Genomic DNA, 27,770 nt, shown 5'->3' with positions numbered 1-27,770 from the left:
CAAATTGAACCCTGCCTGGAACAGTTCCGTCCTCCGTCACAGCGGGACCCACCTCCTCTTCCTCAAAATCACCCTCTCCAAACCTTCCAGGAATTTCTGACTTCCAGCCTTGCTTCTCAATCCTTCTTAAAAAACCTTAATCCTACTCCCAACATCACCACTGCTGAAGCCCAAACTATCCGTGATCTGAAGGCTGACCGATCCATCGTCATTCTTCCGGCGAATAAGGGTTCCACGACCGTGGTACTTGATCGTCGGGAGTATGTGGCTGAGGGACTGTGTCAGCTTTCAGACAACACCACATACAAAGTTTGCCAAGGTAATCCCATTCCTGAGGCCCAGGTGGAGCTTCAAGGAATCCTCAGAACCTTAGGCCCCCTACAAAACCTTTCACCTGACTCCATCAACCTCCTGACCTCACCGACACCCCGCACCCCTACCTTCTACCTTCTTTGTAAAATTCACAAACCCAATCATCCCGGCCGCCCCATTGTAGCTGGTTACCAAGCCCCCACAGAACATATCTCTGCCTACGTAGATCAACACCTTCAACCCATGACATGCAGTCTCCCATCCTTCATCAAAGACACCAACCACTTTCTTGAATGCCTGGAATCCTTACCCAATCTATTATCCCCGGAAACCATCCTTGTAACCATTGATGCCACTTCCTTATACACAAATATTCCACGCGTCCAGGGCCTCGCTGCGATGGAGCACTTCCTTTCACGCCGATCACCTGCCACCCTACCTAAAACCTCTTTCCTCATTACCTTAGCCAGCTTCATCCTGACCCACAACTTCTTCACTTTTGAATGCCAGACATACCAACAATTAAAGGGAACAGCCATGGGTACCAGGATGGCCCCCTCGTACGCCAACCTATTCATGGGTCGCTTAGAGGAAGCCTTCTTGGTTACCCAGGCCTGCCAACCCAAAGTTTGGTACAGATTTATTGATGACATCTTCATGATCTGGACTCACAGTGAAGAAGAACTCCAGAATTTCCTCTCCAACCTCAACTCCTTTGGTTCCATCAGATTCACCTGGTCCTACTCCAAATCCCATGCCACTTTCCTTGACGTTGACCTCCATCTGTCCAATGGCCAGCTTCACACGTCCGTCCACATCAAACCCACCAACAAGCAACAGTACCTCCATTATGACAGCTGCCACCCATTCCACATCAAACGGTCCCTTCCCTACAGCCTAGGTCTTCGTGGCAAACGAATCTACTCCAGTCCGGAATCCCTAAACCATTACACCAACAACCTGAAAACAGCTTTCACATCCCGCAACTACCCTCCTGACCTGGTACAGAAGCAAATAACCAGAGCCACTTCCTCGTCCCCTCAAACCCAGAACCTCCCACAGAAGAACCACAAAAGTGCCCCACTTGTGACAGGATACTTTCCGGGACTGGATCAGACTCTGAATGTGGCTCTCCAGCAGGGATACAACTTCCTCAAATCCTGCCCTGAAATGAGATCCATCCTTCATGAAATCCTCCCCACTCCACCAAGAGTGTCTTTCCGCCGTCCACCTAACCTTCGTAACCTCTTAGTTCATCCCTATGAAATCCCCAAACCACCTTCCTTACCCTCTGGCTCCTACCCTTGTAACCGCCCTCGGTGTAAAACCTGTCCAATGTACCCTCCCACCACCACCTACTCCAGTCCTGTAACCCGGAAGGTGTACACGATCAAAGGCAGAGCCACGTGTGCAAGCACCCACGTGATTTACCAACTGACCTGCCTACACTGTGAAGCTTTCTATGTGAGAATGACCAGCAACAAACTGTCCATTCGCATGAATGGACACAGGCAGACAGTGTTTGTTGGTAATGAGGATCACCCTGTGGCTAAACATGCCTTGGTGCACGGCCAGCACATCTTGGCACAGTGTTACACCGTCTGGGTTATCTGGATACTTCCCACTAACACCAACCTGTCAGAACTCCGGAGATGGAAACTTGCCCTTCAGTATATCCTCTCTTCTCGTTATCCGCCAGGCCTCAACCTCCGCCGCTCATACCTCACCTGTCTTTCAACAACATCTTTGCCTCTGTACTTCCGCCTCGACTGACATCTCTGCCCAAACTCTTTGCCTTTACAAATGTCTGCTTGCGTCTGTGTATGTGCGGATGGATATGAGTGTGTGTGCGAGTGTATACCTGTCCTTTTTTCCCCCTAAGGTAAGTCTTTCCGCTCCCGAGATTGGAATGACTCTTTACCCTCTCCCTTAAAACCCACATCCTTTCGTCTTTCCCTCTCCTTCCCTCCAAAGCTAGAATTTTGTGTGTATGTATGTGTTTGTTTGTGTTTCTATCGACCTGCCAGCGCTTTCGTATGGTAAGTCACATCATCTTTGTTTTTAAATAAACCAGAGCAAGCTCTCTTTGATTGTGTGTGTAGATGCCTTTACAAAAATAGCAATCCTTTCCACTCCCATTGAAGATAACTGGAAGGTACATAACTCAGATGTAAGTACAGAAAGTTAAGTATACATCACTGTATGTTTGACATTTCATTGATTGAGGAACTGGAACAACTTCCCTGCATGGTGTTTCATAAAAATTGTTGATACATAGAACTTAAATCAACTGTCAGTCAGTGTTCGTTATAACAATACTCACAGTTAATTATGAGAGTTAGTTGAGCATTGAGTGAAAAAATACGAATTTGTGGGTATAGATCCCTATCGAGTCAGTGCACGTTGTCCAGCACTTTTCAGATTAGTAAATTTCTTTCCCAAGGTTTAATTCTGGAAGTTACCAAATACCAGTATGTATTTGGCATAACATCATGATTTTACTAAAAAAGTTGTGCAGGCACAAAATTCTATTGATATTGTCAAATACATAAAAGTTGGAAACTGTCAAATTTTTCAGATTTTCCAACTGTCAAAAATTGTGGTAACCAACAAGAAGAATAGAATGCCTTTTGGCTACCAGAACAAACTGGCTGTAATGTCTCTGGCATGTAAAGTAGACGTTGGCTGGTTTTGTTTTCCACTTCTTTGATCAGTGTTTCATTTCTGACATGATGATGTGTATCCATTTGTCACCAAAAATGACCAGTTGTCTCACAAAATGTGTTCAATTCTTTTTAAAATATGCAGAAAATGCTGAGATTGATTTTTGCATTTAATTTGGACAACATTTAATAAATGTACTATCGATCATGCACAAAACTGTCCCGTAGTAAATTCGTCATCGAAAATGTTCCACACTCATCATTCTGATATATCCTAGAGCGTCAGGTGTTTCCTACACATACTTTTTGTTGTCAAATCACAAAAAAAAAAAAAAAAAAAAAAAAAAAAATGAGGTAACTGTAGTAAAGAATTACTCCTCATCTTGATATTGCCAGCATTTTAGTGTTTTTCAGGAAATCATACACTGTAAACTTTATAAACTCATTACACAGAAAAAAAAACTGAGTAACAAACAGTTCAGATTTCAAAAAGATGCTATACTTTCCTTGGCAGAGGGGTACTGGAATCAGTGTATTAGGTATTATAACCTGTGGGAAGTATTTTGATTGTGTGAAACATGATATCCACTTGCAAGAGTTAAACATTATTTAAAATAACAACCATTACAACAAATGATGATATCCACCTGTAAAAGGACCTTCAGGGTTTGAAATGTTTCACGCTTTTTAACAAAAAGCTTTTGGTCATACGTATAACTCAGATGTGTTTCAACATAAACCCCACTGGATAAAATGAGTAAAATATTGTGGAGTGGTAGACATAGCAGCTTTGTGGGTTTTCTTTTATCTGCCTGTTATAAAGCAATATTTGTTACCTCAAAGTCGATCATATAGCTCTCAGACATTGTATACCATTTGGTTCCATTTCGGTCCTATGTTATTTGTTACATCATAAATGATGTTACACTTGCAATTTCACTTGAAAATTTGGTCGAGTAATACATCCAGAGGAACAGAAAATATTACCAGTTCTACTGAAATGGCTACCAATGAAATACTTGACATCAGCAACATATGGTTCAAACAATTTAGATTATCTTTATATGTTGACGGGGCTCCTTAATTTGGTCCCACCTAGATCTAAAGGTGAAAAATTTCAAGAATTGTGACACTGCACCCCTGCTAAGACTTTTTCTGCTTGTACTGATGTAATTTTCAATTTTTTGTGACTGCACAGTTTGATTGATTTTGTGTGTGGAATTGAATTTTTTAATTTTTAATTTGGTTTCTTTTTGCATCTGCTCTCACTGCCAGATTTACATATTTTTATTGTAGTCCCAAAATGCTTCTTGAGTATAACACAGGACTTCACGTAGATACAGACCATATGAAAGTTAAAAGTGTGTAATTGCACATATCAGTAAATTAATGATCAACATTATAGTCTCATACTTTATACAACAGTCCAAAAACAATCAGATAGTTTTTTTGATTCCATGCCTGTATAAACATCCACTGGTTTGGATATAAATTTGTCAACAACCCAAGCTGAAATGCATTTTTGTCCAGAAAGAAAGTTTCTTGATGGTCATTTGAGAAACAGTGAAGAAGGTAAAGTCCCCTGTGGGTTTGTGGGTTAGAATACGCATGGGGTACTCCTACCTATCATAAGAGGTGACTAAAGAGAGTCTTCAACTTTTCGGCCGAATCAGTTGTAGTCCCCCTTTTAGAGTTTGACCTACATATCTTTCAAAATTATCCAAAGTGTGGGCGATTCGGGAAGGATGCCTTACGTGGTGCACCACGTATCCAGTCTGTGATTTGACCTTCTGTACCCCATATTATCCTGGGTCTGCAACTCCACCTGCACTCCAGTTATCTGGACGAGGACACCTAACAGAGTAAATCATCTACTATCATAGTCTGCTGTCGTCTTTTGCCCCCATGACAGTATCGAATTTATTGGCACCCAATATCCACCACGGTAGCGAGTCCATCATGGTGGGGCCACCATGTACCCATTTGGTGGTAGTCCCCTGATTACACAGGGATTGCCTGCTGGTGCCTGAGCTGCAAATGCCCCACCATACACCAAGGAGTAGATGCTCTCCTCTTGCAGCACCAGGGCTCCGGGCAACAGCCATTGTGCCAGGTGGCCTTTGCTGTGGCTGGGAGGCACCTGTGAGAAGAACCTCTGATCAGGGTGAGTGGCATCAAGCAGATGACCCACAATGAAATGGTCTCAGCAGTCGCTGAAAAAGGAAAAGTCGAATTTAATGGTGAGAAATATGACTAAATCATTCCCCTCCCTAGCCACACCATGGGAACATAGAACTATGGAAAACAGGACATTTTTCGCCAAGATATTTATTCTGCAGTAGAATGGATGGGGACTCCCATCTGGCTACAAAGCCTCTATTTTTTGTCATTTAGACAGCATCCCCAGCTCAGACTTGCTTGTTGCTCATCTCTGACCAGCTGGGTGATATTGTCGTTCCTGTCACGTCACCCCCCCCCCCCCCCCCCCCCCCCCCCCCCATAAAAGTCTCAACATGGTCCAGGGGATTAATTTCCATCACAACCTTCTCTTGCAGTCTGATGAAGAGCTCCCTGCCAATTTAGAATGGTGGGATGTTCATTTCAACCAGCACATCTATAGGGGACCCAAAGACAATAGGGTTGGTACCGGTGCCTGCATCTTGGCCTGAAAAGGTCAAGGTGACGGTATACCAATGTGACGTAAAACAATACGTCTGTCCACCTATGTGGTGCTTTAAGTACTATCTTCCCACTGCAATTCCAGTGTCACCTGCCAAGGCTGTGGATGTCCACTGCATCCAAATACTCCATGTGTGCCTCCTCCCACTTGTGTCAACTGTAGAGAACACCACTTCCCTGCTTGCCAGACTGCAAAGTACTCCAAAAGGAGTGGGAAATTATTGAGTTCAAGATCATGGACTAGCTGACTTACAAAGAACCCCAGTCACTTGACATCTACATATGCTGCAGCTATGTTGACATCACTCTCACTTGCGACAGTAGTTCTGATATCTCTGTATCGTACAGTGGGCCACCCCAAAGCACCTACTTTGTGAGCAATACTCCCCCCCCCCCCCTCCCCCCGCCCTCCCCAAATGCCGAGGACATTGGTCCCTCCTCACAGCCGGAGAGGCCACAGCCTCCTCCACTTTCTCTTGCACGGAAGGGATCCCTTGGGACTCTCCAAGGTCTCAACTAATGCCAAAGGGGACACCCGCCAGTGGCTGAAGAAGCCACAAGCTGCTGGACGAAGGGCTTCTTGGTCTTCCTTCGTGCCTGAAGCTACTTTGGAGAAGGCCTCCCAGTAAGCCCTAAAGAGAAGCGAGAGAGGAAGCAGACAAAGAAGTAGTCTGCTAAGAAACAGAACCCTCCTGTGGCCCTAACATCACCAGCCCCTGCCAGTTCTGCATCTGAGGATTAGGTGAAGATTTTAGTGTCCCCCGAAGACCTGGATCTTGCCGTTGCCTCGCTCACAATGGAAATGGATACAAATACTCAACCGTTGGCAGCAGGTGATGCTGAGGTGTAAACTGCCTTGGACACTTCATGCCTTCCTTAACTACAGAAAGCGTGATCCTCCAGTGGAACTGCGGTGTTTTTTTCCCACGTGGCTGAGTTATGACAACTCATTAAGCTTTACACCTGCTTTTTGCACTGCTCTGCAGGAAACCTGGTTTCCTATAATGCGGATTCTCGCCCTTCTTGGCTATCAAGGGTTCTACAAAAACTGTTCTGCCTGTGACAGACATCAGGTGGAGTTTGTATCAATGTCCTTACCTCTGTCTGTAGCAAACATCTTTAAAAGCTGTGGCTGTCAGGCTGAGGACAACGCAGGAAATTACCATCTGTAATATCTGCCTCCTTTCGGATGGTGAAGCACCACTCCATGTATTGGCTGCACTAATTTCCAACTCCTCCCACATTTTCTATTTCTATGAGGAACGGTTGAAAAGTTTCTAGCGTGAGATAGCTACCCTAATGTCATGCACAAACACCATCACCACCACCACCACCACCACCACCACCACCACCACCTGCTTTTATGGCAACACTTTGTGTGTATGCAAGTCAAATCTCACGGCTCTAGCTTCGTTAGTTTTGGCCGTGAGGATTCTTTGTATACGTAGTGTAAGCAAAATGGCGAAATCAAGAACCGTGCTGTGATTGCATATCATCATTTGAACGGAATGGTGCCCAAGGAAATCACGGAGGACATGTGGAATACACTTAAGGACAGTGCTCCGTTTCATGCAACAGTGAAAAACTGGGTGTCCGACTTCAAATGTGGAAGGACGAGTGTGGAGGATGCGCCAAAGGGCAGGTCTGTCACAATTGCCACTTATGAAGCAGTGGCTGTAATTCACGATACGATTTTTTAGGATCATTGAACAATGTTGCAGCACATTAAACCACATTTGGAAACTCCCATGGGCGTGCTCATGACATTGTTGTGGATATTTTGGGAATGCAGAAACTTTCATCTTGGTGGGTCCTGAAAGACTTGAATGCAGATTAGAGACAGGAACGGGCCCAGTGTTGTGAAAAAATTGTCCACCAATTTGAAGCGGATGAAGACAACTTTCTTGCAAGGTATGTGACAATAAACGAAACTCAGGCTCACCACTTTGATCCTGAGACAAAACAACACAATTCGAAACATTTTTCATCCCCTACCTGAAGAAAATTCTGGGTACAAAAATCAGCTGTTAAGGCGATGGTATCAGTTTTCTGGGATGCAGAAGAGACAATTATGGTGGATTGCTTGCAAAAGGGCATAACTATCTATGCATCATACTATTGTACCCCCCTGCATCGTTTGAGAGAAGAGATAAAGAAAAAAAGGCTCGGAAAATTGGCGCCTGGAGTTCTTTTGCATCAGGACAATGCACCAGCACACAAAGTCCTCGCAACACTGGAAACTCTGCAAGACTGCGGCTTTGAATTGTTACTGCATCTGCTGTATTCTCCAGATTTGGCCCCATCAGACTTTTATCTTTTCCCAAACCTAAAAAGGACCTCAAAGGACGATGATTTGACAATGATGATGCTGTGATTGATGCTGTGAATGCTTAGTTGGACTTGAAATCGAAGACGTTTTATTTGAATGGTTTGCAGAAGTTATCTGAGCATGACCGCAAGTGTGTTAGTGTACACAGGTATTATATTGAAAAATAAATTGATATTATGAAATTTCTGTCATTCTTTATTTGTTAGGCTAGAAACTTTTTGACCCCCTGCTAGGTGATTTTAATGCCCATATTCCTTTGTGGTATGGAACCAGGGTTACTGGCCATGGTAACTCAACTTGACCTTAGCCTCCTAAATACAGGTGCCCCCACACATTTCATTGTGGCACATGGCAAATACTCGGCCATTAATCTCTCGGTTTGAAGTCCAGTCTATCCACTGGAGAGCTCTATGACGACTTGTGTTGTAGTGGCCAGTTTCCACTCTTCCTGTCCCTACCCTACCATCACTCAACTGGACACTTGCCAAGATGGACTTTTGCCAAGGCTAACTGGGACACTTTCACCTCCGCTACCATTGTTGAATCTCCATTGAATGGTAACATCGATGAGATGATTGTCACCATCACCACAACAATTGTTGCCACAGCTGAATCGGCAATACTTTGTTCCTCAGGTTGCCCTTGGCGGAAGTCAGTGCCTTGGTGGTCGCCGGAAATTGCTGCAGCCATTAGAGACCATAGGCGGGTCCTTCAACATCATAAGCACCACCCATCCGTGAAGAATCTCATTGCCTTCAAACGGCTCCGTGCCCAGGACCACCTGCTCATCAAACAATGGAAGTAGGAGTGTTGGGAATGATACATCTCCACGATTGAAACATGAACCTCTTCTTCCCGGGTTTGGAGCAAGCTCCGATGCCACCATGGACGTCAGACCCCTACAGGTGTACGTGGAATTTCCACATATGGAGCTGTATCTGCCGTTCCAGACATAATCGCAGAGCGTCTTGCCGAGCATTATGCTCGCACCTCTGCATCTGAGAATTACAGCCCCGCTTTTTCTCTCCTCACAGTGTGTGGAACGACAACACCTATTTTTTTGCTCCATGCCACCCTGAGCCATATAATGCTCTTTTCAGTGAGTGGGAATTTCTCAGTGCCCTTGCCGACTATCCCGACACATCTGATCGATGAGATTTCGGGATTGCAGCCGGATCATGTAGACTTCTTGGCACGATATTTCGGCTGGCAATCGTCCGGCCATCTTCAGGTGAGTGTCCATCACTGGAGACTGCAAGTTCCCGGAGTCAGCTTTATAGCAAAAAATTGGCGAGAAAACGCATACGCATTGGCCTCTGTCACAGGAGCGTCCTCTATCGAAATCCGCGCCCTCTGGAGCTACTGTTCTATCTGTGGCGCTCAGGCGCATACGTTAAGGTGAAAACTACATGTCCGTCCTCTGTCGGAATGCGCACCTGCGTCGCTAAAAACAGACGTCAGATATCGCCAGACGTGTCATTATGAATAAAATGTCTTCTCTCAGAGGAAATTAGAGAGCCTTGTCCAGTTGAAAACCGACATCAAGATTTATAAGATTTTGCACTAGGCATATCTCCACAGATTCTTTAATTACTGAATCACAGAAAGTTTTCACTGGGGCCAAGATTTTCGTGGCAGAAAAATCCATAGCGTGTCCTGTGGTAATACAGTGCTCAGCTACGGCTGGCTTACTGGGCTGTGAAAGGAGAGTGTGGCGTTTGTGTTCAACGCACCTTTCATGTACTGTGCGTGTCGTCTGACCGATGTAAGCTTTGCCACACTGGCAAGGAATTTTATAGATCCCGGCCTTCCGCAGACCCAGATCGTCCTTTACTGAACCGAGAAGGGCACTAATCTTCGCTGGTGGCCGGAAGATCACTTTAACTTGATGTTTCCTTAGGATCCTGCCTGTTTTAGATGAAAGGTTGCCGACATATTTAAGGAACACCCTGGACTTGAATAGCTCCTTATCTTCTTGATTTTGTAGGTGGTCACATTTCTTTCTTCTTAGCGCTGTTCTAATCTGATGTGGAGAGTAACCATTACCACTGAATACCGATTCTAAATGTTCCAGCTCCTTTTGTAAGGCTGTCTCCATCAGAAACAACATGAACCCGGTTTACCAACGTTCTAAGGACGCCGGTAGTTTGTGTAGGATGATGACAACTCAACACTTGCAGGTAAAGGTCCGTATGTGTTGGCTTACGGTAGACAGAATGCCCTAATGACCCATCCACTCTCTTAGTAACCAAGACGTCCAAGAATGGCAAGCAACCATCCTTCTCTACTTCCATTATAAACTGGATGTTCTTGTGGATTGCATTCAGATGTTGCAAGAACCGTGACAGTTCTTCTTCACCATGGGGCCACACTACAAAGGTGTCATCTACATATCACCAGAAAACTTTCGGTTTAAGCTCTGCCGAGTCTAGTGCCCTTTCCTCAAAGTCTTCCAGAAACAAGTTTGCTACCAAAGGTGAGAGAGGACTGCCCATGGCAACACTGTCAGTCTGCTCAAAATATTCATTGTTAAATAAAAAGTAGGTTGAGGAAAGGACATGATGGAAAAGCGCTGTTATGTCGGCAGTGAACTTATTGCTGATGAGTGACAAAGAATCCATAAGAGCAACTTTAGTGAAAAGTGATATGACATCAAAGCTGACTAGTAAGTCAGTTTCACTGACAAGGGGAGGCCGCCAATTGTGAAATTTAGATTCGATTCATACTGCGCATAATAAAAGCTCATGGCCAGAGGTGTAATGTGGCAAAGCACCAAGATGCACTTCTCAGCCGTTGTCGAGAAAATCGCCAGTTAAAAGAAACCGTTGCGGTGAAATACTCTCTACAATTAATAATTTTCTACAGCATCGTGGCGCAGCGGTAAGCGCTCGGGTTCGTAATCCGAAGGTCGCCGGATCGAATCTCGCGCCATGCAACCTTTTTTTTTTTTTTTTTTTATAAAAAATTCAAATGTGTGTGTGTGTGTATATATATATATATAATTCCCGGCAATCAGTTGCAACAATTATGCATATAATAAGTTGTTGGAAGCGTTTGTCGTGGAAAAACTGGCGACTTCGAACATCATTATTATGTTTTCCGCAAACAAAGTTGTATTTCACAAATGTTATTAATTGTCTTCATAATGTTAACCACGTATAGTTAACGGGAGACGTAGAAACGGTATTCCGAAACGAATACGTATAGCGTAAGTCAAATGTTCGAATTAGAATAGAGACCCCACGAACACAAATTTTCTGCGGCATGTATGAAATATAAACTCCGTTACTCGGTCGTTACACTTGAAGGACAGATGTTGAATGGGCCGAAAAGAGCCGCCGCATAACAGCGTAGTTGCCTGCTAACTTCGAACGAAGGTAGATGCGGTCACTAGCGCAACTTATAACATCGTCGAAAATCAGTGCGAATGGGAGAGCTTTGGTACACCCTGTTAAAAAAACGGAAAAATGGAGGCGGTACAATTGGAGAGTGATCCGCTTTCACCAACATGCATAAGCAATTCATTAATAGTTTATAAAAAAAATTGCATGGCGCGAGATTCGATCCAGCGATCTTCGGATTACGAACCCGAGTGCTTACCGCTGCGCCACGATGCTGTAGAAAATCATTAATCGTAGAGAGTATTTCACCGCAACGGTTTCTTTTAACTGTCGATTTTCTCGACAGCGGCTGAGAAGTGCATCTTGGCGCTTTGCCACATTACACCTCTGGCCATGAACTTTTCTTATGCGCAGTATGAATCGAATCTGAATTTCACAATTGGCGGCCTCCCCTTGTGAGTTGAAGTGACTTCAGTGTGTTGATAAAGTCAGCCGAGTTGCGAACATGATGCACGCACTTCCCCACAAAAGGTCTCAGTAGAGAGGCAAGATGTATTGCCAAATCATATGTGAGGGCGTCAATATTACTGGCAACGGCCCTAACGGAAACTTTTTTTATGGATCTTCGGAAGACCGTATAACCTGGGTGGCACAGAACTGTGAGGTCTTAGTCTTTTGGTCACTTCTTGCGGAATAGAAGAAGAATTCTGCAGGGCTGATGTTTTCCTCTCCAGTTTCGCTGTGGGGTCTTTGTCAATGTTCCGATACATCGGTTCACTCAGCAAGTTGTAGATCTTCTGATTATAAACCTAACACAGCAATAGCACTGTAGCATTTCCCTTATCCGCTGGTAAGACCACTGTGTGAGGATATTCTCGTAGCTTTCGTAATGCGGCCCTTTCCATTGCAGAAATGTTGCCCTTCTGACGTGGAGCTTTCGTGAGCCACCGGCGAAGATTAGTGCCCTTCTCAGTTCAGTGAAGAACGATCTGGGTCTGCGGAAGGCCGAGATCTATAAAATTCCTTGCCAGTGTGGCAAAGCTTACATCGGTCAGACAACACGCACAGTACATGAAAGGTGCGTTGAACACGAATGCCACACTCGCCTTTCGCAGCCCAGTAAGTCAGCCGTAGCTGAGCACTGTATTACCACAGGACACGCTATAGATTTTTCTGCCACTAAAATCTTGGCCCCAGTGAAAACTTTCTGGGATTCAGTAATTAAAGAATCTGTGGAGATACGCCTAGCGCGAAATCTTGTAAATCATGATGGCGGTTTTCAACTGGACAAGGCTTGGGACCCAGTGATCTCTCTAATTTCCTCTGAGAGAAGACATTTTATTCATAATGACACGTTTGGCGACATCTGACGTCTGTTTTTAGCAACGCAGGTGCGCATTCCGACAGAGGACGGACATGTAGTTTTCACCTTTACGAATGCGCCTGCATGCTACAGATAGAACAGTAGCTCCAGAGGGCGCAGATTTCGATAGAGGACACTCCTGTGACAGAGGCCAATGCGCATGCGTTTTCGTGCCAATTTTTTGCTATAAAGCTGACTCCGGGAACTTGCAGTCTCCAGTGACGGACACTCACCTGAAGATGGCTGGACGATTGCCAACCGAAATATCGTAGCAAGAAGTCTACATGATCCAGCTGCAATCCCAAAATCTCATCGATCATTCAATACACCGGGAAAACTTCAAGAATCACAATTAAACATCTGTCAGTGGATTACCAGCGCATCTGGAACGATGGCAAATTGCCGTCGGAATGGCGTGAAAGTATCATCGTTCCAGTGCTAAAGCCTTGTAAGAACCCACTATATGTGGATAACTATCGCCCTATGAGCCTCACCAATATTCTGTCCAAGCTGCTTGAACATATGGTGAGCCGGCAGTTGTGTTGGGTCCTTGAGTCTCGTGGACAACTTGTTCACCTGGGGTCTGCCGTTCGATTGGCCGTTTCCCAGCAACAACACCTTATTGCCATCTTTTTTGACATGATAAAGGCCTACGATACCACTTGGTGACATATCTTCGCTACTCTGCATGAGTGTGGTCTCAAGAACCTGCTCTCGATTGTTATACAGAACTTCTTGTCGCTCCACACTTTCAGAGTTCGCGTCGGTGCTTCTCACAGTGCACTCCATATACAAGAGAATTGGGTCCCGCAGGGCTCTGTCATGTGTCCCACTCATTTTAATTGCTGTTAATGGTCTTGTACTAGCAGTTGGATCCTCAATACCTCCCCTCAAATAGGCTGATGTTTTTCTCTTTCCTTCTGCTCCCCTTCTATTGGTGTGGCTGAACGCCGGCCTGAGGGAGCCATACAAAAGGCGCAGTCATGGGCTCTCACTCATGGCTTTCAATATTTGGTCACCAAGACTTGTCATGCACTTCTGTCGTCGTCATATGTCCACCCCCATCCAGAACTTTACCTCAATGACCAACTACTCTATGTAGTGGAGACTTACCGCTTTTTGGGACTTGTCGCTGATGCTCACGTAACTTGGTTTCACTATCTCCATCAGTTTAAGGAAAAGTTCTGGCGGCATTTTAATATTATTCGATGCCTGAGTCACACCGACTGGGGTTCTGATTGCTCTACACTGCTGCAGGTGTACAAAACCCTCCAGCAGTCCAGTCTGGACTATTCCAAATTACCGTCTTCTTTTCCCTAACACAATGATCCATCTCCCGCAATGGCGGACCAGAACAGGGAATTTCCTTGCAGTTTGTGTCCGGTTGCTTCTTACTGAACTTGACACTTTCCCTCTACCACCTTTCTTGCATGTCCACTTATGTATACCTCCATTGTCCATGTCTGGACCTATTGCAAGGCCCAAAAGGTTCAGTTCCACCTGAGGCCCTCTGCCGGCAATTTTTCTCTATTCTTTGTGAGTTCCAGGGCTCAGAAATCGTCTACACCAACCAATCAATGGTCGACAGTCTTGTTGCCTTCACTTATGCTCATGTTGGACATATTGAACAGTGCTCCTTGCCATATGGCTGCAATGTTTTCACTGCAGAATTGGTAGCCATCTGTCGCACTCTTGAGAATATCTGCTCCTGTCCTGGTGAGTCCTTCGTCATCTTAAGTGTCTCCTTAAGCAGCCTACAAGCTCTCAACCCGTGCTTTCCTTGCCATCAATTGGTAGTGACTATCCAGGAGTCTCTTTATGTCCTTGGCAACAGTGGACGTTCAGTAACCTTCATTTATACCCCAGGACATGTCGAGATCCTGGCCAATGAACTTTCTGACTGGCTGGCCAAACAAGCTACTGGTAAACCAACTCTGGAGATCGGCTTGCCGGAGACTGATCTTTGATTGGTCTTCTGCTGTGAAGTTTTTGAGATCTGGGATACTAAATGCTGCACCTTCAGTACACCAAATAAACTACGTGTTATCAAGGAGACAACAAATTTGTGGTGGTCATCCATGTGAGCCGCTCGCAGGGACTATGTTGTCCTTTGCCAGCTCCACATGGGCCATACTTGGCTGACACATGGTCACCTCCGTTGCGAGGACCCACATAGGTGTTGCTGTGGCTCCCACATGACTGTCATCCACATCTTGTAGGACTGCCCAATTTTAACTGCTCTACAGCAGACTTTTAACCTTTCTGCCACACTGCCAGTGGTGGTGGGAGACAGTGCCTCAATGGCTGAAGTTGTTTTACATTTTATTTGTGGGGGGTATCACACAATCTCTCTTGGGCCTCCACCCTACATCCATCTTAACTCTTCCTCGCTGTTTCTTTGCTGTTTGTTCACCTTGGTGTTCACCTTTTCCCTGTCTGTGTTCCTCTAGCCTTGTCTCTCAAGCTTGAGATTTTAGTGTGTTGCATGATGGCTGCTTGTTCTTTTTTTACTGCTGCGATCAGCCAGCCCAGGTTATCTGCTGTATTCTTTTAATACCTTCCATTACTTTCTCCTTTTAGTGTACATTCTCCCCTTTCTGTTAGCTTCCGTCGTTTTGTCTTTCAGTGTCATTCGAAGTTCGTTTTACGCCTTTTACTTTCCCCAACTCCTTTTGGGACTGTTTTTAAGTTGAGACGTATTTTTTGTAGTTAACATTAAGGCATTTTATCTGGTCAGCTGTAACGATATTGGATAGGAATACTCGGTGAGCAGCAGGTAATGACCCTGCAGTTTGGCCCCTTTACTCCCAAGACCAACCAACCAAGAAGGTAGATTTTTTAGAATGCGTGATTGGAAGAAGTGTGACAGGGGAAGCCCTAAACACAAAGCTGGATAGCTGGTTTTGTCAAATCAGCATACTGTAGCACTTGATGCTTGGTTATTGGTTGTTCCTTTTAGCAAAAGGCATCTCAGGTGCTGGCAGCAAATTAACCCTTTGGAATGACAAGCTCCCAACTAAGACATTTCATGTAAATTGATGTCGAAGTTTTGTTAACTCATTATTCAGTCATCACTCTACCTGCAATAGTGTTTTCTTTATATAGTACAAGGTAGTGCGTGTGAGAATGGGCTGTAAAGAACCTTTACAAAAACAGTAACAAAAGTGCAACATAACTGTGTTAACTTTCCCCCTACCTCATTCTTTGTAAAACTGCTACTGAAAAGTACGAGAAATGAGTATGTGTTTGTGCTATTAAGCATATCGTGCATTTTCATTGGTTGTCTGCCTCTACAGTTGTTTCTTCAGTCACTTAAACCCTAATGTTTGTGTCGGGATGATAAGGTATGGTTAGTGAAAGGTAATAATGATATAAATATTCAACTTTATCATTATTTACAAGAAAAATAATTGAATACTAAAAAGAAAAAAGTGTCTGTTTAAATTTCAATACAATGAAGTTAGCCCATGTATCATTTTTTCATAAAGAAATGTAATCCCATGAAAGCTTAGTAATAATCTTGATCCATAGGAGGCAAGTACTTCAGCATGTCGCTGATATTTTTCTTCTTTTCTTCTGATAGTAACGGTTTAGTGTTGTTCAATTCTTTGGCTTAATTGACTGTACATTCAATTCTGTACATTAATTATCCTCAGAAATTAAAGTTGTGCTCTTTGATTGTGCCCCTCCTTGGCAAAATTTAAAGTTGACAGTTTCCACAATCTTTTAAATGAATCATATTTTGTATGAAATATGTGCTGGGCCTTGTGTAAATTCCAATGATGTTCTTGTGCAAATATGAGAACTTGAAAATTAAATTTCTTCAACATTGATCCAAAGTCATAAAAATTTGCATTTCAGAGCTGTAGTGGTTAAAGAGGAATTTTGCGATCGATACTTTTCAATAATCGTTGGAATCCAACGGGGGAAAACTCTTTTTTCCAGTGGACTGTGTGCACTTTGTCTTCTGAATGTATGAATGTCCAGGCACCAACTACAACATTATAATTTTATTCACATGAGGATTTTGGGGAAATTCAAAACAGCATAGGGAATAAAATAATTTTGTTTCTGGGGAATGTAGGAATTGCTCCATGTGATCAGCTCGATAATATTGTGTTCGTAATTTACCTTGTCTGGAAAGGATTTAAAGGTGCCTGCAAGGTTATTTCAAAATCTGCCAGACAATTCTTCTGTCTGCAGGGCTTAAGATACAGTTTTACTGCATGAATTATGAGTTGTTAAATCATATAAATTTAATTTTCTTTTGTAAAATATATACTGACTTCTCCTCTTGGGCACGAGATTACATACTGCAGGTCAAAGCAAAGCAATGGGGCAGACTTCTGTTTCCTGTGTTCATCTGTGAATGTTCCCAATTCTTCTTTTTCTTTAATATGTTTCAAAGTAATTTTCTTTTAAACATTCAGTGAATGTGTTGTATGTTTTTGACACTTTGCATTCTTCACATAGGTAGCAACGATTAGATTTTCTCTCATTGATTCCTAAACTGAATTTCATGACAAAAATATGCCTATACATACTGTACTTGACTGGTGTTTTAACTTCTTAACATTTATCTTTATAAAGGCAGTACATTTTAAAAAGAGATAAACTTGAATCAAAGTATTTTTTTGCTTTTTGAACTCTGCAGTAGTGACTCTTCAACTGGAAAAAATTTATATGCTGCTTTAACTATTGTTTTTCAACCTCACCAAGCTTCCTGGAACTGTTCTGATTGATACCTGTGTTGTCACATGGTGGTGTGTTACTAGCAGGAGCTATATTTTTATGAACATGGTATACGACCCCCCCTTTTTGTTACCTGGATTTTTTTCTCATTGAAGATTAAAAAATTATTTGAAACTAAATGTTTTATAAGTCATTCTAGTATTCTTCATTTTTGGATTCACAGTTATACTTCACTCAGTATAATTGCGTAAAAAGTGGTATTTCTTGTTGTGACTTAACTAATAATAACTACAAAATAATGTTTTCATATCAATTTATTCAGTTCTTGCTCTGCACTTGAATTTGCACATGTTTATGCAACCTTTCAGTGTTGGTGCTTTTTACTGGAACACTTTGACCTCTCCAACTTGGTTATGTTTTCTTTTTACCAATGATTTCCATGACTGCATGTCAGTAAATGCTTTCTTCTCTTTGTGTTTGTGTTTTTGTCTCCTTGAGTTTGTCCCATAACAAAACAAATTAATTTCATAGCATGTATTTACATTTGGAACTTACCTGGAAGCACATGCATATAGTTGGTGTAGGTGGAGCAATCAAGACTGCGTTCAACATCTGAATTTTCTGGATTGGGTGGTGAGCTGGAACCTTCTATTTATTCAGCTATCGAGTCATTAATTGCATCCATGATTATTTAATATGAACACCACACAAACAGTAAACCAGAGCAGCAATGCCCTAACAATTCATGAACAATAGAAACAATGTCGGATTTATAAAATGATGGTCCTAAAATCACTCACTAGAGTACATTCATATGACAAGGTTCCAAATGAGCTCTAGGAACTGTCATTCTTAACTAAAATTTATCTGTAGAAACACTCTGTTCTATCTGTTAAATAGAACCTTGACATCTAAACGAATCAAACAAAGTGATATCAGTTGGAATTTCAGCATTATTGCAACTCGGCTACTTCTCCACAGATTGCCGCATGCACACAGTCTATGTGTAGCAGAAGTCGGATAGAACCTTATCACACTAACAACTCATTTTCTTTGAATTTGTCAGTTGAAACTTTATCATTCCAAAGGGTCGAAATGTCAGTGGGGGTGTGTGGAGACACTTCAGAGAATTTGTTTGAAGTACACACCAATCTTTTTGCACAACAGATGCTAAAGGTTATCTCTGGTGACCGTGCACTACCATTTGCTATAACAGGTGTTTTATATTAGGGCTCACCTATTAATAACTATTTATGTAGTTAACATTAAGGCATTTTATCTGGTCAGCTGTAACGATATTGGATAGGAATACTCGGTGAGCAGCAGGTAATGATCAAGTGAAAATGCAGGTCTGGGCACCCCCATCATTGTTGTTGTACTGAATTAGAGCATTTAGTACCCCCACACCTGACTTACGGATCTTGCCCATTGAATGGAAAATTTTCATGAAGGTTAAATGACCAAAGATCAGATATGCTGACATGGACTATAGTGGTAACCATAAAAAACATTCTGCATCAAAGCTCGTTATCTCCCTGAATGTAGTGAACAATTCATGCCCAAATGATCCTACTTTAAGTGAGATTTCTGTGGTTATTTCTTCATTGGTATTCACCTCATACATGTCACAAGTGTTTTGAGCTGCCTCCCATGGTTGTCACCCTTTTATTGAATAGAAAGTGAATCAAATGTTGCAAACGTTAGACTATTTACTTTTGATGTTCTGTTTTGTAACACTTATGTAATACTCCTTGTAACCTTCAAATGTGTGACTTTCATTGTATCTCTGCAAGAATAATACTAGAATCACAAATAAAAATAACTACTGATAAATATAATTATTAATAACAAAACAAAAACATCAAGAATCTGTGCAGTAACCTATTTCTTCAGGTAAATTTTGCCCACAGTTGTAGATTACATACTTCAATATTCAGGTCACAGCACTGTTGTTACTGCATGGTATTCAGGTAATTTAGCATGTATATTTATCACTCAAAATCAAATAAATATTGAATATCTATACATTTGCCAATGCGAATGTGGAAATACACTGTGGATCGTTGGTGCAAGACACAAAATTTCGCAACACCCTGTGTGGGCACTAGCTGGTGTCAGGTGGTCAGTGGCCACTGGCAGACATCAACTACATCGAGAGGGATATGTACAGTCAGTTGTAGGCACTTTCGTGGAAATCGTTTGTAATAGTAACAATGTAGTACAGGTACCATTTGTAACTGTAATTGTGATCTTCAACATTTTATTGTTCTGAATAGTTAAGATCTCATTCTCTGTTCTTTACAGTGGTTATTGGCAATCTCAAAATCTTCATAAAAGATTCACAGTATTGTTGTCCAGAAACTAAATGTCAGAAGCGATATCAGAAACAGAAATCTTTTATGGTAAGTCATATTTAATCTTATAATAAGGTAAATCTGTTATACTGTTTTCTGTGACATTTGTATAATGTTTTATTCAAATCAATTTCTGAGATGTAGTTAAAAAAAAAACCCTCAAGTTTTTTTAATAGCTGTAATGAAAAATTGCTAGAGATGACAGGAAATTGTGTCGATTGACATATTGTTTGTCCTGTCTGATGTAAACTATAAATGTATTTTCTTTTAGTCATCTACTGATGCCTTTTTTTCTGTGATCTACATGGCTATAATGACTCATTTAATAACTATGTATTTTTCACACACATTGATCTACAGGGCATACAGAGGTAAAGTGCTGAACTACCAATCACAAAATTTACTGCAACTGGGAAAACATGAACTACCAAGTGAAAATCATCTACAGTGGTTTGATCTATTGCACATTTCATGAGGTTTCCAATATAGTAAGATCATTTTTATTTCGAAGCCAGGCTGTTCCTTTTGTGGTACCAAAAGAGCCATTGGAGAAAGGAATAGTTTTTTTAAGAATAATTATTACATGTGGTGGAATGAAGGAGAGACATTCCAGAAACTCATATTACGATGATTAAATGGCACAGGACTCCACAGTTGTTAAAATCTCACACTAGAAATGGAGGCAGAAAACAAAATGAACAGAGTTTGTTGGTTGAGTAGAATGTTATTTTCTCACACATAACATGATATTTAAAGATAGCGCTTCTGATTTTTTTTGAAGAAAAGGACGAACATTACACTGGAGAAAGATCAAATTTGCAAATAACATGAAAGTCTGAATATGTAAATAGAACTAAGAAAAGAAAGGAGACATGGAAAGTGTTGCTCAAATTGTTGCATGGGAAGGTGATTGGGTCCAATTGAGAAAGAAAATTGTGCAAAGGGCCATAGTGATAATCTAGTTGATGATAATCATCTCTCTCTCTCTCTCTCTCTCTCTCTCTCTCTCTCTCTCTCTCTATCTCTCTCTCTCTGTGTTTTTTTTTTAGTGGCTCCCTGTGAAATGGATGAAGCAATGGAGATCAAAAACATATAGCTTCAAGCAAATTGTTATAGAGTAATGCAGAAAGAAAGTGAGGTAAAGGAGAAAAAACGATTACCATTTAATAATGTGTCATTGACTTTGTGGTCATAAGAGAGACTGGAGTGCAGCAGTGAACAATCTTTTGTAGTACTCATTTTTCATTATATTGGATAATTTTCTAATTTGTCAACATTTGAATGGCGTGAATGCCTTTTTTCTCGTAGTTTCAGTTTCCTGCCACAATAGTTGATTGAAGTTGGCACATTAACAGCTTAGGTCCTAAGCTGTAAACTGTGAATCTAGACTGGAAACCATAATTGTTTTTACATATAGTAAGGAAAGTTCTGGCAGAAGTGTAAATAGTTTGGAGTAAAGGAGAAAACACACACACACACACACACACACACACACACCCATGTGCACCTACGCACCTACATTGTGCTGGCTGGACACACAGTGTCAGAAAAGCAGTTTGGCAGGTGGACAAGGATGGGGATTTTGGTGGGTGGGGTGGGTGGAGGGAGAAAGAGGTGGGAAGCTGGCAGAGAGGGCATGTGATAATATGGCACAGGAAATCTGTCTGCAGATTAGGTTTGGAGAGTAGAGCCTGTCTGTGAAGGCATGTATGAGACCTTCAGCACACAGCACAAGGGAATTCTCAACACTGCAGATATGTCCTTCCACAGGTGGTGCAGCTGTATGAGAGTGATTTTTTGGTGCGGAAGGGGAGACGCCAGTCCAAATGCAGGTGGTTAATGGGTTTAACATACGCAGAGATATAAATTGAAGCCATCGAGAGATGGAGATCAACGTCCAGAAAAGTGGAACAGTTGTTTCAGGAGGACCAAGTGAAGCATATGGAAGAGAAAGTGTTCAGGTTGTGGCTAGGTGGAATGATTATTTGATATCTTTGCCCTGCGACCAGATCATGAGCAAAACAAAACCTTTGAGAGGCTGGGAAGGTTTCCTCTAGATGCTTTATAAACAGTTTGGCATAAGAGGGTGCTACACTGGTGCCCATGACTGTGCTGCTGATTTTTTAATATACCTTCCCATCACCAAAGAAATAGTTGTGCGCGATTATATGATTGGTATGGTGTTTGAGTAGTGTTTGATAGTGGGAAGGCCTTGGGGAGGTAGGGATATTGATGTACAGGGATTTAACATGAACAATGATAAGTATGTATCCAGGTGCTAATGGAGTTTCAATGATAGAGAGTTAGAGAAGAAAGTAGTTGGTATCTTTGATATGGCAGGCTGGGCTTTGGGCAATCGGTAGGAAGTGTTGGTCAAAAAGAGCGGAGATTCTTTCAGTGAAAGCACAATAACTAGCTACCATGAGGTGTCCAATGTTGGGTTTGTGATTTTGAGAATAATGTAGAAGGTGGCTGTACAGGGGAACATTGGGATTAGGGGAGAGAGAGAGAGAGAGAGAGAGAGAACCTTCTCCAGTGGGGTCACAGGCTTATTCAATCATATCAGAAGCAGGGCCATCTGTGAAGGAAGTTATGTTATATACCAGCTCTGCTGTAATTACTGCTCAGCATTTTACGTGGGCATGGTCGCCAACCAGCTGTCCACCAGAATGAAGTGACACTGAATGATATTTGTACTGATATAAAACAAAGTATTTTACTGAAGAATATTTTAATTGCAGTGAGGAAGTAGCATTGATTAATGAAATAAATATATATAAACACAAAAATGCTGTTGAAGTAAATAATTGTTAAGGTATCACAGAAAATGTCGCCCGCATCTCGTGGTCGTGCAGTAGCGTTCTCGCTTCCCACGCCCGGGTTCCCGGGTTCGATTCCCGGGCGGGTCAGGGATTTTCTCTGCCTCGTGATGGCTGGGTGTTGTGTGCTGTCCTTAGGTTAGTTAGGTTTAAGTAGTTCTAAGTTCTAGGGGACTTATGACCACAGCAGTTGAGTCCCATAGTGCTCAGAGCCATTTGAACCATCACAGAAAATGTCGAGAAGTGTGTGCATATTCCCCTGTTCGTGTGACTGAATGAATTTTTTCCCATATCTATTGTTTATGTCAACTTTTATTGTCAGAGTGTTAAAATGTAGTTAAGTTATAACATTACATACCTGTCATGTATCCTACAATTTCTTTGAACTCCAACTTATGTACACTAATGCCTTTTCAGTATGACCATTACACATTTACCTTACTAGATAATAAAAAGAATCTGTGGTACATAAGGACAAATGGAAAATTAATGTTCTATTGTGTTTTGAGATGTAGTTTGGCTTTTGCTATTTGTATTGGCAGATATTCTACTTTGACACCAAAGTATTTCTTTTCTCAAAAAGAAACTTGATAAATAATTAGAAATTTACTATGCATGTTGGAAATAATGTCATGAAATTACTACATTCTGTGTCCAGGAGTACATCAATAGTTTGACTACAACAGTTTGAGGGAATGGAGAATCTCTCTGAATAACAGACCCGAAGACTGGGATCAGTCAGAATTGTCATTTAGTATCAACCTCTCTCTCTCTCTCTCTCTCTCTCTCTCTCTCTCTCTCTCTCTCTCTCTCTCTCTGAACTGTACTAATGTATGATTTCTACATGAAAAACATTTTGAATAGTTTAAAACATACAACTTTCTTATTGATCGAACATCTGTTTCACAATTTTTTTTTTAAAAAAAAAGGGGGGGGGGGGGCAAACTTCCGTACAAATCCTGATTGTCTATGGATGGATAAATAAATAAATAAACAAACAAACAAACAAACAAACTGCCAAATTGTGCCCAGGAACAAAAGTTGACCACCCAGTGGCACAACACGCTGCCAAGCACAACATGCACTAGTTAAATGACTGCTTCGCAGCCCGTGCCGTCTGAATCCTTTCCTACAGCTCCAGGTTTTCTGAGCTGCTTAGATTGGAGTTTTCCTTGCAACATGTCCTTCGTATCCAACAGTTTCCCCTGCTCTCTCCTCCCCTCACAATCATGCCTCCACGTTGCCATCATTGTGTGCTGCACCTCCCTGTCTTTGGTACACTTGGGTCACATGACAGCCCATGCACCTACCACGCCTTCCTACCACATTTTTAAACTGTGCACCTGCTGCCTGCCTCCAAGCTGCTATCTGTCTGCCCCCCCCCCCCGCCCCCCCCCCCCCCCCCCCACACACACACACACACACACACACACACACACACACACACACACACACTTCTTCTGCCTCTATCTCCTTCTACCCACCCGACCCAACATAACCTTCACCCCAGTCTACCTGCTGAACTCAGGGTGTATACGACCCGGGACAACCGGGAAATCCCGGAAAAACCCGGGATTTTTTTCATCCGGGAGAAAACCGGGAAAAACCTGGGAATTTTTCGGAATTCTGGGAATTTTTCATTGTTTTAGCTTTCAATTGAATTTTTTGTAATTTTGACTGCAGAATTGATTCTCTAGTAAAGAATGTTATTGTATCCTGCTACTGGAGAATGATACTGCAGCAATAAAATACAAACGAGGGGGGCCGGCCAGAGTGGCTGAGCGGTTCTAGGCGCTTCAGTCTGGAACCGCGCGACCGCTACGGTCGCTGGTTCGAATCCTGCCTCGGCATGGCTGTGTGTGATGTCCTTAGTTTAGTTAGGTTTAAGTAGTTCTAAGTTCTAGGGGACTGATGACCACAGCACTTAAGTCCCATAGTGCTCAGAGCCATTTGAACCATTTTATAAATGGTTTAGTGGCAAAGGAAATGTGCAATTTACAACAACCAAAACACCGTGCACGCACAAGCGTCTGCAAATAGCAAAAATATGTCAAAGGCCGTAGGGTGCAGACTGTAATTCTTTGTAACAATAAACTGCTTGCTATGAGCATGACGTCACAATTGTTCACATTAGATTCATTTGACCAATTGCTTGCGGTCTGTTGCGCATGTGCATTTGACTCGCGTATAAGCAGTACCTTCTCCCGCTACTTGAAGTTCGGGCTGTTAGCTGTATCGGTAGTAGCAGCCAGAAGCAAACGAAAAAAAATTTTCTCGCACGCCTTAGCTACCAGATTCACGCTTGCACAGAGTTGTCTGAGTTGTAGTAGGGAGGGGTTTAACCTCCACGTGACCCGTGTTTACGTTTAGTGAGTTCGCTGCTTCTCTTTGTGTACAGGTCCCACGTCAAATGAAAACACAACAGATTTCTGTGGCCGGGAGCTATCAAGTGAATTAAAATACATTCACATAATTACGGAGGGCAGAAATATATTATTAATTTCAGTTTTCTGATTTTATTTTATTTCCAAGTTAGTAGCAGTCAAGCATTAATCACCTTGCAGAACGGTGAAGTTATTTTTGCAAGTTTGCTAAAGAAATTTGGCTTTATTAATCTTTTTGTTGAGGCAATCATTTTATTTGAAACGAAATGTTTCATACTACAGTATTGGCTAGTTCCAACTGTTCGCTGAATTTCAAGTGCACGTTATCATCTTCTGCCATATATGGCATTATGTCATAATAAAGAACCAAACATGAGATCGTAGAGTACTGGTACTCCAAGAAAATTTACATCCTAAAAACCACACTGCAAAGCTTAATATCAGATGGGACCTACTTCATTGTGAATCTGGAAAAAGCCAATTTGCACTTCAAGCCGAATTATGCATTTTAGTATGGTTTACAAAATTCCGATGCTCTTTGGAGTGTGCTCTGATGCCGTTTCTTTTATGGTGTAATGTAAGCTCTCTTAGTACTTTATACACACGAACATGCGGGCTTCCTACACCACTGCAGTTGCACACGCACAATAATGCCTGTTTTCTGGCACTCTCTGGCAACTGGTAAATCGAACCTATTTCTAACAGTCTCCGGATAGTATTGCGAACGGTGGTTATAAAAGCATTACTTTCAAAGTAAATTTCTTTTTACGCAAGATGAATTATGTTACGTGTGAGAAAGTGGGATGGATATCTAGATCACAGAGCATTCAAAACTGAACAGTTTGAGGACCATCCAAGAATTTCGAGCCGAGACATTTATGTCAGAATTTTAAATTTACTGGCACATTTGTGTGATGTATCTTAAAGTATAACACACGCAAAAAAAAAAAAAAAAAATCAATATTACATGTGAAAGCTTAGCTTCTGTTGTTGCCTGTTAATCATAGAGACCAATATTACGTGTGAAAGCTTAGCTTTTCTTGTAGATATACGGTACTGTGTACATTAATGTAAACCGTTAACTTTTCCTCTTGCATGTTCGCACTATGCAACCAGTGATCTTGCTATTGGCTGACAGTAACACATGTCCATGCTCTGAATAGCTGCTGTCATCGGCTGGCGAAATCTCGTGGCTTAAGATATGACTCGCATACAAAAGGACATCGCAACCTCGGTTTCAACGCTCCGGAAACCAACGCGATGTGTTTGGTGCAATTCGAATTTATACTTTCGTTACACGAAAATATGCAGCGTATATGTTGCTGCAAATCAAAGGTCTTTATATACCTAAAAACAAAGATGATGTGACTTACCAAACGAAAGCGCTGGCACATCGATAGACACACAAACACACACACAAAATTCAAGCTTTCGCAACAAACTGTTGCCTCATCAGGAAAGAAGGAAGGAGGGGGAAGACGAAAGGATGTGGGTTTTAAGGGAGAGGGTAAGGAGTCATTCCAATCCCGGGAGCGGAAAGACTTACCTTAGGGGGAAAAAAGGACAGGTATACACTCGCACACACACCCATATCCATCCGCACACACACAGACACAAGCAGACATTTGTAAAGGCAAAGAGTTTGGGCAGAGATGTCAGTCGAGGTGGAAGTGCAGAGGCAAAGATATTGTTGAATGACAGGTGAGGTATGAGTGGCGGCAACTTGAAATTAGCGGAGATTGAGGCCTGGTGGATAACGGGAAGAGAGGATATATTGAAGAGCAAGTTCCCATCTCCGGAGTTCGGATAGGTTGGTGTTAGTGGGAAGTATCCAGATAACCCGGACGGTGTAACACTGTGCCAAGTTGTGCTGGCCGTGCACCAAGGCATGTTTAGCCACAGGGTGATCCTCATTACCAACAAACACTGTCTGCCTGTGTCCATTCATGCGAATGGACAGTTTGTTGCTGGTCATTCCCACATAGAAAGCTTCACAGTGTAGGCAGGTCAGTTGGTAAATCACGTGGGTGCTTTCACACGTGGCTCTGCCTTTGATCGTGTACACCTTCCGGGTTACAGGACTGGAGTAGGTGGTGGTGGGAGTGTGCATGGGACAGGTTTTACACCGGGGGCGGTTACAAGGGTAGGAGCCAGAGGGTAAGGAAGGTGGTTTGGGGATTTCATAGGGATGAACTAAGAGGTTACGAAGGTTAGGTGGACGGCGGAAAGACACTCTTGGTGGAGTGGGGAGGATTTCATGAAGGATGGATCTCATTTCAGGGCAGGATTTGAGGAAGTTGTATCCCTGCTGGAGAGCCACATTCAGAGTCTGCTCCTTCCCTCTTTCCTGATGAGGCAACAGTTTGTTGCGAAAGCTTGAATTTTGTGTGTATGTATGTGTTTGTTTGTGTGTCTATCAACGTGCCAGCGCTTTCGTTTGGTAAGTCACATCATCTTTGTTTTTACACACTCTCTCCAAAACTTCTCTGCCCCGTCTTTTTTTTCCGTGAAGTTCTACGCGATTGTATAAAACGATAGCCATTCAAAGGATTGATAAGTTTTACAGTTCCGAGGGAAAATCTATGGAAAACTTACTGTCACTTAGCACAGAAAAAGTGTATTTTCGCCTGGGAAAAAGCATATTTTTTAAACGGGATATCCGGGAGAAATCCGGGTATAATCCGGGAATTTTTTTTCCTTGTCCCCGTATACACCCTGTGAACTGCAATTCCAGTACTGTATGTCCAGCTGGTTCAACAATTCCAGTACTGTATGTCCATCCAGCATAATGCAGGTGTGTGTGTGTGTGTGTGTGTGTGTGTGTGTGTGTGTGT

At 42.4% G+C, this 27,770-nt stretch overlaps 1 protein-coding gene across 1 annotated transcript in view; it reads left to right on the top strand.

The window, feature by feature from the left end:
• LOC124721367 overlaps nucleotides 1–27,770 on the top strand; it is a 289,081-nt gene that overhangs the window by 108,598 nt on the left and 152,713 nt on the right. The window contains exon 11 of the mRNA XM_047246301.1: nucleotides 19,684–19,781. Coding sequence (XP_047102257.1) covers nucleotides 19,684–19,781 — 98 coding nt within the window. The remainder of the gene's footprint in view (nucleotides 1–19,683; nucleotides 19,782–27,770) is intronic.

The sequence above is a fragment of the Schistocerca piceifrons genome, chromosome X, assembly GCF_021461385.2.
Source record: "Schistocerca piceifrons isolate TAMUIC-IGC-003096 chromosome X, iqSchPice1.1, whole genome shotgun sequence".
In the NCBI taxonomy this organism is placed as follows: Eukaryota; Metazoa; Arthropoda; class Insecta; order Orthoptera; family Acrididae; genus Schistocerca; species Schistocerca piceifrons.
Note: the sequence above shows the minus strand (reverse complement) of the source record. Positions and strands in the feature narration are given on the sequence as shown.